Below are 19448 nucleotides of genomic sequence, written 5' to 3'. Positions count from 1 at the left end.
AGCCTAAGTGAGGAAGAGGAAGAACGGTCCTCAGTAGACACAGTCACTAGGGGCAGACCCAAAGCTAGTGGTAGGAAGGGGGTCCCTTCAGGAGGAGAGAACCCATCCATCAGAGAAAGAGAGCTGGAGGCCCAGCTAGCATACATAGCTTTGGAAGCAGAGAAGCTGGCCCTAGAAAAGAAAAAGTGGGCATACAAAGAGAAAAGAGATGGAAGCAGCGATAAAGAAGCTGAGGTGTCCATGGGTGGGGAAGTTTGCCCCAGATTACCCAAGGGGGTGGTTCCTGCTTATGTAGAGGGGGATGACATAGATAAGTGGCTGGGGGCCTTTGAGAGGGCACTCCAAATGAGAAGGGTTAGGCCTCAATACTGGGGTTCCCTTTTGTGGGAGTTGGTCCCCAACTCAGGGAGGGATAGGCTTCTGACCTTAAGGGGGGAGGAGGCAGATTCATACCCTAGTATGAAGAGGTGCTTAGCCAAGAAGTTTGGTCTGACCCCAGAGCAATATAGAATGAAGTTCAGGGACACCCAGAAGGTCAGTACCCAGTCTTGGGTTGACTTTGTGGACATTTCACTAAAGGCACTAGAGGGCTGGATTATTGGTAACAAAGTAGATACTTATGAGGGGTTATACAATCTGATCATGAAAGAGCACATCTTGACCAATTGTATCCAAGAAAGGTTACGCCAGCATCTAGTGGACTCTAAGCAGACCAACCCTAGAGAGCTAGGGGAGGCAGCTGATGAGTGGTTGAGAACCAGGGTGGTTGTCAAGTCCCAGGGGGGAGACTCCAAGAAGGGGGGGGGACAGGTCCCAAAAAACCTAACGAGGGAGGTGGTAAGCCCACCACAGAGACTCCCTCTGTACCCCAGAACCCTAAGAAGGAGGAGAGTAAATCCCACTCCCACTCTGACAAGCAGAGACAGGGAGACCCAGGGTTAAAAAAACTCTTGGACAGTAGGGCTTGCTTTGACTGTCAGCAGACAGGTCACTTCAGAGGAGATGCAGCCTGTCCAAGGAAGGTGGTTAGCACTGGGCTGTCCAGTGTAGCCATAGAGGAGGATTCCTCAGATGATGAAGTCCTCCTAGCATTGTGCTGGGAGACAGGACCAGATGGTAAGCTGGTGATCCCTGAGGGTGGGAGTAGGCACTTCCACCACATTCAAGTGAATGGGATCCCTACCACTGGCCTGAGGGACACCTGTGCCAGTCACACTATAGTGAGTGACCGGTTAGTGACGCCAGACATGTATGTCCCAGGAAAGACAAAGAAAGTCAGGATAGCCACAGGGGAGGTCACCTCCAAACCTGTAGCCATAGTGCCCCTAGAGAGGGAGGGTATCCTTGACTGGATTAGGGTGGTAGTCAGTGCTGACCTTCCCCTAGATTGTATCCTGGGCAATGACCTCCCAGAGGTGAGTCTGGTCACAGATGGGGTGGTCGCCCAAGGCGCCCCCCCAACCCAAAGTCCTGGGGAGTCAGTCCCTACAGTTAGGAGACAGGGGTCCCCAAGAAAAGGAAAGAAGAAAAGGAAGGGTAGGTGTAGGAAGTTGGCTCTGTATGTGCTATTTCAAAGTAAGGAATAGCATGCACAGAGTCCAAGGGTTCCCCTTAGAGGTAAAACAGTGGTAAAAATAGATAATACTAATGCTCTATTTTGTGGTAGTGTGGTCGAGCAGTAGGCTTATCCAAGGAGTAGTGTTAAGCATTTGTTGTACATACACATAGACAATAAATGAGGTACACACACTCAGAGACAAATCCAGCCAATAGGTTTTGTATAGAAAAATATCTTTTCTTAGTTTATTTTTAAGAACCACAGGTTCAAATTCTACATGTAATATCTCATTCGAAAGGTATTGCAGGTAAGTACTTTAGGAACTTCAAATCATCAAAATTGCATGTATACTTTTCAAGTTATTCACAAATAGCTGTTTTAAAAGTGGACACAGTGCAATTTTCACAGTTCCTGGGGGAGGTAAGTTTTTGTTAGTTTTACCAGGTAAGTAAGACACTTACAGGGCTTAGTTCTTGGTCCAAGGTAGCCGACCGTTGGGGGTTCAGAGCAACCCCAAAGTCACCACACCAGCAGCTCAGGGCCGGTCAGGTGCAGAGTTCAAAGTGGTGCCCAAAACACATAGGCTAGAATGGAGAGAAGGGGGTGCCCCGGTTCCGGTCTGCTTGCAGGTAAGTACCCGCGTCTTCGGAGGGCAGACCAGGGGGGTTTTGTAGGGCACCGGGGGGGACACAAGTCCACACAGAAATTTCACCCTCAGCAGCGCGGGGGCGGCCGGGTGCAGTGTAGAAACAAGCGTCGGGTTTTCAATGTTAGTCTAGGAGAGATCTCGGGATCTCTTCAGCGCTGCAGGCAGGCAAGGGGGGGATTCCTCGGGGAAACCTCCACTTGGGCAAGGGGGAGGGACTCCTGGGGGTCACTTCTCCAGTGAAAGTCCGGTCCTTCAGGTCCTGGGGGCTGCGGGTGCAGGGTCTCTCCCAGGCGTCGGGACTTTAGGTTCAAAGAGTCGCGGTCAGGGGAAGCCTCGGGATTCCCTCTGCAGGCGGCGCTGTGGGGGCTCAGGGGGGACAGGTTTTGGTACTCACAGTATCAGAGTAGTCCTGGGGTCCCTCCTGAGGTGTTGGATCGCCACCAGCCGAGTCGGGGTCGCCGGGTGCAGTGTTGCAAGTCTCACGCTTCTTGCGGGGAGCTTGCAGGGTTCTTTAAAGCTGCTGGAAACAAAGTTGCAGCTTTTCTTGGAGCAGGTCCGCTGTCCTCGGGAGTTTCTTGTCTTTTCGAAGCAGGGGCAGTCCTCAGAGGATGTCGAGGTCGCTGGTCCCTTTGGAAGGCGTCGCTGGAGCAGGATCTTTGGAAGGCAGGAGACAGGCCGGTGAGTTTCTGGAGCCAAGGCAGTTGTCGTCTTCTGGTCTTCCTCTGCGGGGGTTTTCAGCTAGGCAGTCCTTCTTCTTGTAGTTGCAGGAATCTAGTTTTTTAGGGTTCAGGGTAGCCCTTAAATACTAAATTTAAGGGCGTGTTTAGGTCTGGGGGGTTAGTAGCCAATGGCTACTAGCCCTGAGGGTGGGTACACCCTCTTTGTGCCTCCTCCCAAGGGGAGGGGGTCACAATCCTAACCCTATTGGGGGAATCCTCCATCTGCAAGATGGAGGATTTCTAAAAGTTAGAGTCACTTCAGCTCAGGACACCTTAGGGGCTGTCCTGACTGGCCAGTGACTCCTCCTTGTTTTTCTCATTATTTTCTCCGGCCTTGCCGCCAAAAGTGGGGCCTGGCCGGAGGGGGCGGGCAACTCCACTAGCTGGAGTGTCCTGCTGGGTTGGCACAAAGGAGGTGAGCCTTTGAGGCTCACCGCCAGGTGTGACAATTCCTGCCTGGGGGAGGTGTTAGCATCTCCACCCAGTGCAGGCTTTGTTACTGGCCTCAGAGTGACAAAGGCACTCTCCCCATGGGGCCAGCAACATGTCTCGGTTTGTGGCAGGCTGCTAAAACTAGTCAGCCTACACAGATAGTCGGTTAAGTTTCAGGGGGCACCTCTAAGGTGCCCTCTGTGGTGTATTTTACAATAAAATGTACACTGGCATCAGTGTGCATTTATTGTGCTGAGAAGTTTGATACCAAACTTCCCAGTTTTCAGTGTAGCCATTATGGTGCTGTGGAGTTCGTGTTTGACAAACTCCCAGACCATATACTCTTATGGCTACCCTGCACTTACAATGTCTAAGGTTTTGTTTAGACACTGTAGGGGTACCATGCTCATGCACTGGTACCCTCACCTATGGTATAGTGCACCCTGCCTTAGGGCTGTAAGGCCTGCTAGAGGGGTGTCTTACCTATACTGCATAGGCAGTGAGAGGCTGGCATGGCACCCTGAGGGGAGTGCCATGTCGACTTACTCGTTTTGTCCTCACTAGCACACACAAGCTGGCAAGCAGGGTGTCTGTGCTGAGTGAGAGGTCTCCAGGGTGGCATAAGACATGCTGCAGCCCTTAGAGACCTTCCTTGGCATCAGGGCCCTTGGTACTAGAAGTACCAGTTACAAGGGACTTATCTGGATGCCAGGGTGTGCCAATTGTGGATACAATGGTACATTTTAGGTGAAGGAACACTGGTGCTGGGGCCTGGTTAGCAGGGTCCCAGCACACTTCTCAGTCAAGTCAGCATCAGTATCAGGCAAAAAGTGGGGGGTAACTGCAACAGGGAGCCATTTCTTTACACAAGCCCCCCCCAGCCCACAGGCCAGGAGACTCAGCCCAAGCTGGGAGAGTCTTCCTAGTCTGTCAGGCGAGGAAGAGTAGGAGAAATCGGCTGGTTAGTTGCAGGGCCTACTCTGCCTTACATCCTTCTGTTCAGGTCATTCCCTTTGGGGAACTGACCTACTTCCACAGTGATAGGACCTAGTCTGAATTGCCTCTTGTCTGCCTCTTCAATGTCTCCACCCATTCTTTCTATTTTGGTCTTAGAGGTATCCACCTCTGCTGACCTTATCTTGGCCAGGGCTACCCCTAGCTTACCCAGAGAGGTTACCCAGAGCTGGAGTAACCCCACCATGACCAATAGGGTCAGGGGGCCTAACTTGCTATTTGGCATGGGGTCAGACCACCATGCTAAGGATAGTGCAGCCATAAAGGCTAACACCCAGCAGAGGCCACTGACAGCTGTCAGTGCCCAGAACCACACCTTTAGCTCTTCACCTAAAAGGGAAGGGGCTAAGTTACAGGCCTCTTTGGGTTCAGGTTGCCTGTCTGCTGTATTAGAGTGGGGGGTTACCACATCTTGTAGTAAACACCCTTCTTCCACTCTTTCTTCTGTTAGCTGAGGAGCCACCCACTCAGGTTTAACAGTTGCCTGTCTAGCCAGGACTTCTTGTGGGTCAGGTTGGACTTTATCAGGGCCATTTTTGGAGTTCTCCCCTACTGGAGCAGAATCTCCTTGGCTTGCTGTAACCTTGGCTAAAGGTTGTCCACCCTTCCTACTCTGTTTTCTTTTCTTCTTCTTCTGGGGCCTGCTTGCATTTACTGCAGAGGCAGGACTTCCAGAATCCTTGGGAGAGGACTGGCACTGGACCAGTTCCTCTCTTGGGCTCTGACTAACCTCTGGGTAGTCATTTCCAAGGAGACAATCAAGGGGGAGGTCTGTACTGACTACTACCCTTCTCCAGCTAAGAGTGCCACCCACTTCTATGGGCACTAAAGCCACAGGCCTCTTAGTGACCCTGTCTAGGCTAACTCTTACCCTGGCAGTCTCACCTGGGATGTACTGGTTTGAGAGCACCAGCCTGTCATGCACAATAGTGTGACTGGCACAAGTGTCTCTCAGGGCAGTGGTTGGGATTCCATTCACCAGTAGGTGGTGGAAGTGTCTACTTCCCTCTGGAATCTCCAACTCACCTGTTGGGCCCTGTTTCCAGTTGAAGGCTAGGAAGACCTCCTCATCTGAGGAGTCATCTCCCATGGCTACACTGGTTACCCCTGGAATTTTGTTCTGGGGTTTGTTTTTGGGACAAGAAGTGTCCTTGGTGTGGTGCCCAGACTGTTTACAGTTGTGGCACCATGCCTTAGTGGCATCCCAGTTCTTACCCTGGTACCCACCTTTGTTTTGGGTTGTGTCTTGGGGCCCACCCACCTGTTCTGGTTTTTGGGGGCCTACAGAGGACTCTTTTTCTTTGTTTCTAGTGTCACCCACTTTCTCCTGGGGAGTTTTTGTAACCCCTTTCTTTTGGTCACCCCCAGTGGAAGTTTTGGTTACCCTAGTCTTGACCCAGTGGTCTGCCTTCTTTCCCAATTCTTGGGGAGAAATTGGACCTAGGTCTACCAGATACTGATGCAACTTTTCATTGAAGCAGTTACTTAAAATGTGTTCTTTCATAAACAAATTATAAAGCCCAACATAGTCACACACTTCATTTCCAGTTAACCAACCATCTAGTGTTTTTACTGAGTAGTCTACAAAATCAACCCAGGTCTGGCTCGAGGATTTTTGAGCCCCCCTGAATCTAATTCTATACTCCTCAGTGGAGAATCCAAAGCCCTCAATCAGGGTACCCTTCATGAGGTCATAAGATTCTGCATCTTTTCCAGAGAGTGTGAGGAGTCTATCCCTACACTTTCCAGTGAACATTTCCCAAAGGAGAGCACCCCAGTGAGATCTGTTTACTTTTCTGGTTACACAAGCCCTCTCAAAAGCTGTGAACCATTTGGTGATGTCATCACCATCTTCATATTTTGTTACAATCCCTTTGGGGATTTTTAGGATGTCAGGAGAATCTCTGACCCTATTTAAGTTGCTGCCACCATCGATGGGACCTAGGCCCATCTCTTTTCTTTCCCTTTCTATGGCTAGGAGCTGCTTTTCCAAAGCCAATCTTTTGACCACCCTGGCTAACAGGGGGTCATCTTCACTGAGAGCATCCTCAGTGATTTCAGAAATGTGGGACCCTCTTGTGAGGGACTCACCATTTCTGACTAACACAGTTGGAGACAGGACTTGAGGGGTCCTGTTCTCCCTATTTAGGACTGGAGGAGGGACATTGGCCTCCAAGTCACTAATTTCTTCCTCTGTGATGTCATCATCAGAGGGGTTGGCTTTTTCAAACTCTGCCAACAGCTCCTGGAGCTGAATTTTGGTAGGTCTGGAGCCAATGGTTATTTTTTTGATATTACAGAGAGACCTTAGCTCCCTCATCTTAAGATGGAGGTAAGGTGTGGTGTCGAGTTCCACCACATTCATCTCTGTATCAGACATTATTTTGCTAAAAGTTGGAAGACTTTTTAAAGAATCTAACACTGTTTCTAGAATCTAATTTCAAACTTTTAACAAACTTTTAAACTCTAAAAGAAAATGCTAAACAGGGACTTAACACACAAGGCCCTAGCAGGACTTTTAAGAATTTAGAAAAATTTCAAATTGCAAAAATGAATTTCTAATGACAATTTTGGAATTTGTCGTGTGATCAGGTATTGGCTGAGTAGTCCAGCAAATGCAAAGTCTTGTACCCCACCGCTGATCCACCAATGTAGGAAGTTGGCTCTGTATGTGCTATTTCAAAGTAAGGAATAGCATGCACAGAGTCCAAGGGTTCCCCTTAGAGGTAAAACAGTGGTAAAAATAGATAATACTAATGCTCTATTTTGTGGTAGTGTGGTCGAGCAGTAGGCTTATCCAAGGAGTAGTGTTAAGCATTTGTTGTACATACACATAGACAATAAATGAGGTACACACACTCAGAGACAAATCCAGCCAATAGGTTTTGTATAGAAAAATATCTTTTCTTAGTTTATTTTTAAGAACCACAGGTTCAAATTCTACATGTAATATCTCATTCGAAAGGTATTGCAGGTAAGTACTTTAGGAACTTCAAATCATCAAAATTGCATGTATACTTTTCAAGTTATTCACAAATAGCTGTTTTAAAAGTGGACACAGTGCAATTTTCACAGTTCCTGGGGGAGGTAAGTTTTTGTTAGTTTTACCAGGTAAGTAAGACACTTACAGGGCTTAGTTCTTGGTCCAAGGTAGCCCACCGTTGGGGGTTCAGAGCAACCCCAAAGTCACCACACCAGCAGCTCAGGGCCGGTCAGGTGCAGAGTTCAAAGTGGTGCCCAAAACACATAGGCTAGAATGGAGAGAAGGGGGTGCCCCGGTTCCGGTCTGCTTGCAGGTAAGTACCCGCGTCTTCGGAGGGCAGACCAGGGGGGTTTTGTAGGGCACCGGGGGGGACACAAGTCCACACAGAAATTTCACCCTCAGCAGCGCGGGGGCGGCCGGGTGCAGTGTAGAAACAAGCGTCGGGTTTTCAATGTTAGTCTAGGAGAGATCTCGGGATCTCTTCAGCGCTGCAGGCAGGCAAGGGGGGGATTCCTCGGGGAAACCTCCACTTGGGCAAGGGGGAGGGACTCCTGGGGGTCACTTCTCCAGTGAAAGTCCGGTCCTTCAGGTCCTGGGGGCTGCGGGTGCAGGGTCTCTCCCAGGCGTCGGGACTTTAGGTTCAAAGAGTCGCGGTCAGGGGAAGCCTCGGGATTCCCTCTGCAGGCGGCGCTGTGGGGGCTCAGGGGGACAGGTTTTGGTACTCACAGTATCAGAGTAGTCCTGGGGTCCCTCCTGAGGTGTTGGATCGCCACCAGCCGAGTCGGGGTCGCCGGGTGCAGTGTTGCAAGTCTCACGCTTCTTGCGGGGAGCTTGCAGGGTTCTTTAAAGCTGCTGGAAACAAAGTTGCAGCTTTTCTTGGAGCAGGTCCGCTGTCCTCGGGAGTTTCTTGTCTTTTCGAAGCAGGGGCAGTCCTCAGAGGATGTCGAGGTCGCTGGTCCCTTTGGAAGGCGTCGCTGGAGCAGGATCTTTGGAAGGCAGGAGACAGGCCGGTGAGTTTCTGGAGCCAAGGCAGTTGTCGTCTTCTGGTCTTCCTCTGCGGGGGTTTTCAGCTAGGCAGTCCTTCTTCTTGTAGTTGCAGGAATCTAGTTTTTTAGGGTTCAGGGTAGCCCTTAAATACTAAATTTAAGGGCGTGTTTAGGTCTGGGGGGTTAGTAGCCAATGGCTACTAGCCCTGAGGGTGGGTACACCCTCTTTGTGCCTCCTCCCAAGGGGAGGGGGTCACAATCCTAACCCTATTGGGGGAATCCTCCATCTGCAAGATGGAGGATTTCTAAAAGTTAGAGTCACTTCAGCTCAGGACACCTTAGGGGCTGTCCTGACTGGCCAGTGACTCCTCCTTGTTTTTCTCATTATTTTCTCCGGCCTTGCCGCCAAAAGTGGGGCCTGGCCGGAGGGGGCGGGCAACTCCACTAGCTGGAGTGTCCTGCTGGGTTGGCACAAAGGAGGTGAGCCTTTGAGGCTCACCGCCAGGTGTGACAATTCCTGCCTGGGGGAGGTGTTAGCATCTCCACCCAGTGCAGGCTTTGTTACTGGCCTCAGAGTGACAAAGGCACTCTCCCCATGGGGCCAGCAACATGTCTCGGTTTGTGGCAGGCTGCTAAAACTAGTCAGCCTACACAGATAGTCGGTTAAGTTTCAGGGGGCACCTCTAAGGTGCCCTCTGTGGTGTATTTTACAATAAAATGTACACTGGCATCAGTGTGCATTTATTGTGCTGAGAAGTTTGATACCAAACTTCCCAGTTTTCAGTGTAGCCATTATGGTGCTGTGGAGTTCGTGTTTGACAAACTCCCAGACCATATACTCTTATGGCTACCCTGCACTTACAATGTCTAAGGTTTTGTTTAGACACTGTAGGGGTACCATGCTCATGCACTGGTACCCTCACCTATGGTATAGTGCACCCTGCCTTAGGGCTGTAAGGCCTGCTAGAGGGGTGTCTTACCTATACTGCATAGGCAGTGAGAGGCTGGCATGGCACCCTGAGGGGAGTGCCATGTCGACTTACTCGTTTTGTCCTCACTAGCACACACAAGCTGGCAAGCAGGGTGTCTGTGCTGAGTGAGAGGTCTCCAGGGTGGCATAAGACATGCTGCAGCCCTTAGAGACCTTCCTTGGCATCAGGGCCCTTGGTACTAGAAGTACCAGTTACAAGGGACTTATCTGGATGCCAGGGTGTGCCAATTGTGGATACAATGGTACATTTTAGGTGAAGGAACACTGGTGCTGGGGCCTGGTTAGCAGGGTCCCAGCACACTTCTCAGTCAAGTCAGCATCAGTATCAGGCAAAAAGTGGGGGGTAACTGCAACAGGGAGCCATTTCTTTACAGTAGGCCACTCTTAAAGAGAGTTCCAGGGAGCCAAAGGCCTTCTGCCCCAGTAAGGGGGGAGCCCAGAGTTGGCACTGGTGAGGCCTCACCTGACCCCAAGGAAGTCCTGAGTAGTCAGGCAGCTGTCCAGATGCAAGGTGTTGCCCCTGCACTGACAGAAGGGAGAGTGGAAGGAGGGTGTCTGCCACAGGAGGTGGTAGCCCCCCACTCTAGACAGCAAGAGGGGTGCCAGGACCCCAAAGATGCCCGTAAAGCAGCTCAGCCACCTGTCAGTGGAGAGCTTAGGGTGTGGTTCTGGGTACTGACAGCTGTCAGTAGCCTCTGCTGGGTGCTAGCCTTCCTGGCAGCACTGTACTTGGCCTGGGAGGCAGACCCCTGGGCCAATAGCAAAGTAGGCCCCCTGACCCTATTGGTCATGGTGGGGTTGCTCAAGTGTTGGGTGACCTCTTTGGGTAAGCTAGGTGTTGCCCTAGCAAAGTTAGGAGTAGGGGAGGTGGGCACCTCACTACCCAAGTTGGCAGAGAGAGAGGAGGAAGACCCCCCTAGAGGGAAGTTTCAGTTTGAGTTGGGTCCTTTTACTGTTGGGATGGCTTCACTACCCAGAGGGAGTGACCCTGACAGGAGGATATAAGGCAGAGTAGGCCCTGCAGAAGGGACAGCCAGTTTTCTTCACTGTCTTCCTCGCCTAACAAGCCAGGAAGACTCTCCCAGGGTTGGGCTGAGTCTCCTGGGCGTGTGGGCTGGGGGGGGGTTGTGTGAGAAAACAGGGCTGATTGCAGAGGCCCCATAACTTTTTGCCCCCATTTTCCACTTTATGCTGGTGTTTTCCTGACTCTGATGGTGCCCTGGGTACTGCTAACAAGTCCCAGGGCCTGTGCTCTGTGTAAAATGGATATGCAAATTAGGTTAATTATAATTGGCTAAGTTAACCTACCTATAAGTCCCTAGTATATGGTAGGGCATGTAGGCTTAGGGACCACAGCATAGGTGGTGCACACCTAGGTGCATTGCTGAGGTGCCCAGTGTCATTTTAAAAGCAAGCCTGCCTTGCTGGCTGCTTTTAAATTAAAGTTATATGCAAATTCGACTTTGGAATTAAAGGTACTTCCAAAGTCTTAAACTACCTTATTTTTACATATAAGTCACCCCTAAGGTGTGCCCTATGTGCCCCTAGGGCTGGGTGCCATGTAACTATAAGCAGGGACTTTATAAAAATAGATTTATAAGCCCTGGTGAGGTAAAAACAGCCAAATTCGTTTTTCCCTCATTGAAGTAAATGGCCTTCATAGGCTAGAATGGGCAGACTTTATTTAAAATTTTAAAGTCTCCTTAAATGTTACATACCAAGAATTTGGTATCAAATTGATTGTTGTAATAAATCCCACAACTTCCAGTTGTTGGATTTAATATAACTTGTCCAGGTAAAAAGTTTAGACTTTACCTAAAAAGTTGCCAATTTCAGCTCTGCATTGTTTTTGCTGCTGTGCTCTGATTGGCCAGCCTGCAGCAGCTTCTGCCAGGCTGCCTTGATGAGGTGTGAAGTGGCCAGACTTCACACAAAGGAATGTGCTTGGGGGAGAGAATCTCCCCTCAGCAGATGGTGAGGCAGGAAGGGGGAGGGCTGCCAAACTGGTCTTCAAAGGCAGAGAAGGACATTTGCAGCACCCAGCAACACCCCCACATCCTGCAACCCCAGACAATTAGGTGCCCCCTTGATTAGATTAGGAGAGGGCAGGAGAGGGGTGTGTTTATGATTTTTAGCCACACCAGTGGGTGGGCTCAGCCAGATGTAACCTCCAAAAATCAGATTCATCCATGTTGGATTTTTAGAGACTGTTGCCTTCTGGGATGGATTTTTGCCACACTTCCCAGGAAGTGGTCATCACAGGGGGACGACCCTGTCCCTGATTGGAGAACCAGGGCGCCCCTGCTTTTCACCCAGGAGCAAGGATAAAACTGGCAGACCTGCACCCACGCCTCAGATCCCCACCAAATTTCAAGAAGAAAGAACTTAAGGAGAAGAAGGACTGCCCTGCTGGACCCCTGGCCTGCACCTGGAACCTGCACTCAGAAGGACTGCACCAGCTGCACACTTGGGCTTCACCACAAGAAGGACTTTGCCTGGCTTCAACTGGTTCAAGGAGGGACTCCCTGTTTGCTACAGGTGAAAAATTGCTAAACCAGAGTCCCCTGCACCAACTCCTGAAGAAAGCGACCAGCTGACCACTGTCCAGTGGCCAAAAAGGAGTTTGCGCCAGGTGCATTCTGGGAGTTGAAGTCCGCACCCCCCAAGGACCATCACAGAACTTCTGGACCCTTGGGGTGAGCTGTGGACCCCAAAAGAACCTTAAAAGAACATCTGGGTGAAGCCCCAGAAGTTTGGAAAAGATTTGAGAATTTTTGGAAAAAAGCTCCAGAGAGGGACCGACCCACCGCGGAAATTCTAGCCGGCTTGCCTCAACTGCGACCCGGCCTGACTTCGTGGTTCGTCCCGGTAAAGAAAAACATCCAAAAAAGAGACTAAGTCCGAACGTAAAAAGTTGACCGGGACCTCCCAGCCATCGTATCCGAGAAGGGCTCCATGGACGTCGGATCAAGATCCAGGTTTACCCCGGTCGAAGGATTTTCATCTCGAAAAAACGACTAAGTCCGAAGGTAAAAGTCTCCACCGAAGAAACCTACATCGCGTATCCGGACAAGGGCTCCAGGAGGTCGGATTCAACTGGCAGGTTCGTCCCGGTGAAGAAAAACTTCAAAATAAAGACTAAGTCAGAAGGTAACTTTTTAACCGAGGCCTCCCGCGACCTGTAGCCGAGCAGGGCTCCATCGCGGTCGGCCTGAAAGTTTGACTTTGCCCCGGTCGAGGTGCAACCAGATGACCCAATTGGCGCTTTTTGTTTCTAAGCGCTAGAAAAGTAATAATTCTTTAAAAATTCATATCTCCGGTTCCCCTGAACCGATTTTAATTGTTTTTGTGTCATTTTAAAGATAAAAATATAAACTATTTTTATAAATTGGTTTTGGATTTTTAAACTGTTTCCTGTGTTTTATTTAATTACTGTTTTGTGATATTTGAATGCTTTACACTTTGTCTCCTAAGTTAAGCCTTGATGCTCGTTGCCAAGCTACCAAGGGTTGAGCTGGGATTAATTTACTGAGACCTAACTGTACCTATGTGGAGGTTAGTGGCTTGTTGCTAGGTGTAGGTACCTACCTGCCCTACCAATAACCCATTTTCCAACATAGACCCCCAGGATCCGCACCTCCTTGGCAATGGCATGCTAAAGTGCCCTCTTCTGGTGGGCGTGACACAGAAATGGAACACAGAGATCAGGCACTTGCAAGATAGGTACAGCTGGCTATTCGTCCACTATGGGGCAGACAGTACTGTCAGAATTACAGGACATACGCACGCAGCATGCCATGCACTGTGGCCCATGCAGGCTCAGAGGTGCACACAAATGTTCTTACAACACCATCCATTACACCCAAACAGTGCACCCCAAACCTAGACTCACCTGTACCTCTGGCCGTCCATAGAGTTTTGCGTGCAGGGGCAAGAGCCAGTCCACTAGCCTCTCAAGTTCCTCCTGGTTGAAGGCCAGGGCCCTTTCCCTTGCAACACGAGTCACATCCATGACCAGAGGCAGGACACAGCAATACACATAGTGGAGTACCTGTCCGCACAAGACCAGGGAGTGAAATGAAGTATAGATGATGATTTTGCGTATGTACCGCGGCGGTGTGCACCGTCACCGCCGGCGGCGATCATGATACGCCAGGATTCCCCATTGGCATTCATAATAACCAATGATGGTGCGAACGGCGGTAAACACCGCCTTGCGCTGTTACGTCAACCGCTAGTGGTATGAGGTCACTTCCACAACGACAGGCCTGGATTACAGTGGGCAGACATTTTGGCAGTAACTACACATCTATAAATAAAATTGTGCACAATGCAGGCCCTACTTGCCACATGAAGCACCTATGCATGTGACCATTTCGTAATATAACACACATGAAACACACTGTTCCCTCATTGAGGTGTAGATGTAGTTTTGTCAAGAACTTGTTATTGTTGAGTCACTACAATGAAGTATGTAGTGCACAACTGATGACAAGGTGTGCCTATGTATGTGTGTTCATCACACCTTTTTGATATCACTCGTAGGTACCGACCCTTGTGGCGAGGAAGGGCACCATCGGTGTACAGACTACTTGTGGATATGAGGACCATGGTGGAGTGTCACATCATAATCAATTACAGACTCACCTGTGCAACAATTCAGGAACTTTGTGCATTACTGGATCCTGCACTAACTCCGGGAAATGGTAATCAGCATGCCATTCCCTGCTGAAGTGCAGGTGCTCTCCGCACTCCATTTCCTGGCCACGGGATCATTTAAAGTGACTGTGGGCATGGGTGCTGGATTTTCACAGCCAATATTCAGCATGGTACTGACCAGATTTCTAAATGCATTTGTACTACACCTGCAGTCCTATGTGAGATTTCCCCAAAGAACTGACCTCCCTGCCATCAAGTCTGATTTATATGCCTTTGCCAACATACCCCATTTGATAGGTGCCATCGATGGCACCCACATACCGATCATACCCCCAAGAGTCAGTGAACAGGTGTACAGAAACAGAAAGAACCTTCATCCAATTGGTATGTACTGCAGACCAGTACATCTCACATGGGAATGCCATGTCCCCAGGTTCAGTCCATGATTCCTTTGTGCTGAGGAACAGTAGTGCGCCACAGAAGATGGAACAGCTACAGGAGGACAGAGGGTGGATCATAGGTAAGTGTTTCTGTCACTAACTGACACATAGCAGACAGCCAGGCTGTCTGTCTAAGCGGCTTGACAATGACTATTCTGTATTGCACCATTTTCTAGGTGATTCCGGCTATCCAACCTTGCGTTGGCTCCTGACACCAGTGAGGAATCCTAGGACAGATGCAGAGAGGAATTACAATGAGGCCCATGGGCGTACTAGGAGGGTGATAGAGCTCACAATAGGTCTCCTGATGGCTAGATTTCGTTGTCTACATATCTCTGGGGGTTCCCTGGCCTATGCGCTGAAAAGGTGTGTAGAATAGTGGTGGACTGCTGCATTCTGCACAACGTGGCTGTGAGAAATTCTATCCCCCTCTTGGATGTGGATGGTGCTGTAAATCCTGACCAGCTTCCTCAGAGAGGGGATGAGAGTGATGGTGAGGATGAGGAAGGGGAAGATGTCAATTCAGGACCCAACTGATACAATTCTACTTCCAGTAACTATGTGGGACGAAGGGCTGACACATACTGTCAGTGTGCTTTGTCATCTGGGTGGGGGGTGAATCTGATATGTGAAACAGGGTCCAGTTCTTCATGGTACATATTGAAATCTAGTGCATTTACTTTGGGCCCACATTTAGGCACACAGGGGTCCTTTCATGCAACGATTTGACAATAACGTGGTTATCAGCTAGATGCATCCACACTTCATTTTGTTCACGTTTTAACACAGGGGACAGTGTTACAGGTGTGATATGTGTTTTTGTGGTGGCAGGGAGTGGATAGGGCTATTTACAGTGATGGCAAGTCATAAGGGGTGGATGTCCTCAATGCCAACATGGTGGCAGCCTTGTTGGTAGTATTGATGGGTCCATCATTTCTTACATTAGCACATATTGCCTATTTGCAATGTGTGGTGGTTGATTGAGTGGGATGGTTGCTGTGCAGATTGTTGCTGAGTTACTTCTTTGCTGGGGTTCCAGTTCCATATCTTGGCCTGAGGGTCCGTTTGGGCGCCTGCTGTTGATCTTGAGGGGATGACATGGTTGGCCCTTGGGTTTCCTGTGAGGGTAGTTCATGTGATGTTTCTGATGATGGAGTAATTGCAAGGTTGGTGTCTGGTGCTGTAGTGGGGGCCTCCTGTCCTGTGTGGGTCTCAGACTGGGTTTGTACCAGCTGCAGCAGTGCTCCTGCTATCTGGTCATTGTGGCATTGTGCTGTTTCCATGGGTATGCTGGTAGGCCCCAATACCTCAGATATCACGTCCTGGGCTGCTGCATCCATAATGTGGCCTCCCCTCTGGCTCACTGAGGCCCTAGCACTTGCCCTAGCCCCCGTGCTGTGTCCCCTGCACAGGTATGGCAATACCACTTGTACTGGGGCCCTCACCTTCTTGCACGTTGGGAGTGGGAGACTGTGGCCTCTGTACCTGTGTTCCACCAGTCTGTGGCCTAGATACACTGGTGTGAGACGCTTGCCCTGGGCTGCTGTTCTTGACTGGGTGATAGGGGTGTCAGTGGTATCCTGGGGGGGCTGCTGCATGGTGACAGTCCAGGACTGTCTGAGGGGCCTGCCTGCTCATCAGTGTCCAGGGATCCTTTACCAGGGTCCTGTGAGGTGCCTCTGTCTCCATGGGGGTCACTGGCACTCCTTGTCCCGTCCTTGAGGGTGGCATGGGGGTGGTGCCTGTTTGGGGACATAGACATGTCTGTTACAAATGCATGAACGTCTGGGGTGCACAGGACTGGGCTATTTTGTGCTGGTGTTACTTTCTGTGGCCATCCAGGTTGCCTTTCTCAGGTTTACACTGCATTTTGCTTCAGGTGTGGGGTTGCATGGGGGGTGTAGTTCCATTGTGGATCCTTGCAGGGGTAGGTGGCTGTGCACAGGGTGAGGGATGCAGATCTGTTAGTGGGTTTGTGGTCAAGCGGGGGGTGGATTCAGTCACTGTTGTCTGGGTGGGGTATTGGTCCTGGTGGGTGTGGGTGGGGTGGTGCATGCATTAAATGTATGGTGTATATGGGGTAAATGTGGACAACTTACCCAAGTCCATTCCTCCAGTGAGTCCCTCAGGGTGCAGGATGACCAGTACCTTTTCCTCCCAGTCGGTGTATTCGGGTGGTGTTGGTGGCGTTCCTCCCCCAGTCTTCTGGACTGCAATGTGGTGCCTTGATGCCATGCCCCTGACCTTCCCACGCAGGTCGTTCCATCTCTTCCTGTGTCCCACTCCATTGACCCTGTTCACAATGGTCTGCCATAGCTCCATCTTCCTTGCGATGGGTGTGTGCTGCACCTCGGCCCGAATATTTGTGGCTCCACCTTCAGGATCTAATCCACCATGGTCCTTAACTCTCTTTCTGTGAAGCATGGATGTTTGGGGGGTAACATGGTGAGTGTGGTGAATGGTTTCGGGGCTGGAAACACGGTGAGGGTGCTCTTCTGTGGGTCGGTGTGCATCTCGTGTATGGTAGCGTTCGCTGTCTGCTTCTGGTGCTCTCCATCTTCTTTGGCCTGGTTTTGTTGCAAAGGTTTGTGGGGTGTGTCTTGGAGTGTTTTACGGGGTTATGACTGTGTGTCAGGTGTGTGGGTTCCACACTTATCCAATGTGTGCACTTCTTGCTGTTATGTCCACTTGCCGCCCTGGTCATCTGGCCTCCACTGTCTGCCAAGGCGATTTGTGCATCATTATTTGGAGGGCGGGATGTGGGTGTGCTTGGCGGTGGCGGGGTGGGGAGGTCCAGCATTCCTGCTGACAAGGTTGTAGCGGGGACTGGTGGTCTGGTGATTTTTGGCGGGGTGGGAACTTTCGTTAATTATATGGCAGGTTTCCATTCACCGCCAACAACGGCCTTCTGTTCACTGCCGCCACGGTGGTCGGCGGTGTTTACCTCTGTGTTCATAATGACTGCCTATGTCTCTAACCTGAAATGTGGTCCCAAATGTTTTATTACAACATAAGTGACACTGGACCCTCAAGTCATTTACCTTTCTTTGTTGCAAAGTACTCCACCAAGCTCTCTGCTTCCTCCTGGATCCGCGCTTCTAAATTTTTCTTCCCAAGTCCAAGATTCTTCAGGGTCATCAGTCCAAAGCGTCTCTGCTGCTTCCAGTTGTGTCCAGAAGAAAATAGAACTCCTAAGGAATTAAATATAACAATGTTATACCCCTGAATTTAGCTATAACATCCCTGAATTCTTTGGATACAGAAAAATCCACAAATAGGTTGTTACAGTGGGGAAAAGACAAGCAAGAGAGTTGTGAGGGTCAGGCCCCAATAGTACCCCAAAAACCATATCCAAAGATTCCACTGGTCTGTGCCCATAATTTTGGAAAATGTGCCCACACTAGGAAATTCATGTCCTGAGTCTCACGCATCCTTGTTTAATAAAGTCACACATTGGGTTGGGAAGTTTTTGGGGCAGAGGCCTGATATTTTTAAGGATATTATAACTGTGATACGGGTCCCTTGGGTTGGCACATCGCCTAAAACTTTGCAGGGGGATTGTATAATTATAAATTTAGAACACCCCGGATAGCCAATATCTTGCACCATCATCTCTCAACCACAATGCAATCTATAGGATTTATAAAAGTCAAACGTTTAACTGAGTTTATTTTACCTCCAGCCCCTCTTAAATTTCCCGATTCAAATCATCCTGAAGTACAGAATCCCAGTCATTCAGGTGTACCCGAGCTACATGATACTGTCCTGACGCTGTCTAATAGGTATGAGCCCTTGGTTTCTCTAGAGCAATTAGAGTGACCATTAGTAACAAGGGGCCAGATATAAAAAGGGTTTTGTGACTCGCAAACGGCGAAAAACGCCGTTTGCGAGGCGCAAAAGCCTCTCCGGTATGCAGAAATGCATTTTGCGAGTCGGATCCGACTCGCAAAATGCATTTCCGACTCGCAAATAGGAAGGGGTGTTCCGTTCGTATTTGCGACTCTCATGGCTATGCAATTTAATTTTCGCGGTCGCAAATGAAATCGCAGTTACCATCCACTTGAAGTGGATGGTAACCCAGTCGCAAATGGGAAGGGGTCCCCATGGGACCCCTTCCCCTTTGTGAATCGAAACAATAATAATTTTTCAGAGCAGGTAGTGGTCCTATGGACCACTGCCTGCTCTGAAAAATACCGAAACAAAAGTTTTTTTTTTTTTTTTTCTAAGTGCAGCACGTTTTCCTTTAAGGAAAACGGGCTGCAGATAGAAAAAAAAAAACTGCTTTATTAAAAAGCAGTCACGGACATGGTGGTCTGCTGTCTCCAGCAGGCCACCATCCCAGTGTGTGCCCATACTCGCAATGGGGTCGCAAACTGCGACCCACCTCATTAATATTAATGAGGTGGGTCTTTGCGACCCCATTGCGAGTTGCAGAAGGTGTCTGAGACACCTTTCTGCATAGCAAATTGCGACTTGCAATTTGCGAGTCACATGGACTCGCAAATTGCAAGTCGCAATTTTCATTTTTGCTACATCTGGCCCAAGGTCCCACTCAGAGGAGAACTCCGAGATAAATATATCACACAAGCCTTACCTGCAATCTGAGGGAGTTCCCAGTATACCAGGCACAACGGTTTCAGGGATTATTTCCTGGAATGTGGCAGGATTGAAGTCAAAAATAGGAAACCCTGATTGGCTGGGACTAGTGACAACTAGTCTTGTTATCTGTTGTCAAGAGACATGGCTCATAGAACCGCCGCATGTTAATGGCTACACTACATAAAGTGTTCCTGCAACTAAATCCCCCGCGAGTAGGCCCAAGGGAGGATTAGCCACCTTTGTATCTGTAATGGCAAGGGGTGTGGAGGTGCGTGTAATGGGCACATCCCCCTATTTTTTGGTTCTAACTTTGAAAGTTTTTGAGCCATTTGATGTGTTGCTGATTAATTATTACAATAATAACTTTGACCATTCGGACACTAGTGTGACTGATAGCCTTGAAATGATAATACATCAG

The 19448-nt window shown here is 49.6% G+C and overlaps 1 protein-coding gene across 1 annotated transcript in view; it reads right to left on the bottom strand.

The window, feature by feature from the left end:
• LOC138265303 (cytochrome P450 2J4-like) overlaps positions 1-19448 on the bottom strand; it is a 145344-nt gene that overhangs the window by 100610 nt on the left and 25286 nt on the right. Inside the window, exon 3 of the mRNA XM_069212911.1 lies at positions 17473-17622. Within this exon, the coding sequence (XP_069069012.1) occupies positions 17473-17622 (150 nt within the window). The remainder of the gene's footprint in view (positions 1-17472; positions 17623-19448) is intronic.

Source organism: Pleurodeles waltl, chromosome 11, assembly GCF_031143425.1.
Source record: "Pleurodeles waltl isolate 20211129_DDA chromosome 11, aPleWal1.hap1.20221129, whole genome shotgun sequence".
Taxonomy (NCBI): Eukaryota; Metazoa; Chordata; class Amphibia; order Caudata; family Salamandridae; genus Pleurodeles; species Pleurodeles waltl.
Note: the sequence above shows the minus strand (reverse complement) of the source record. Positions and strands in the feature narration are given on the sequence as shown.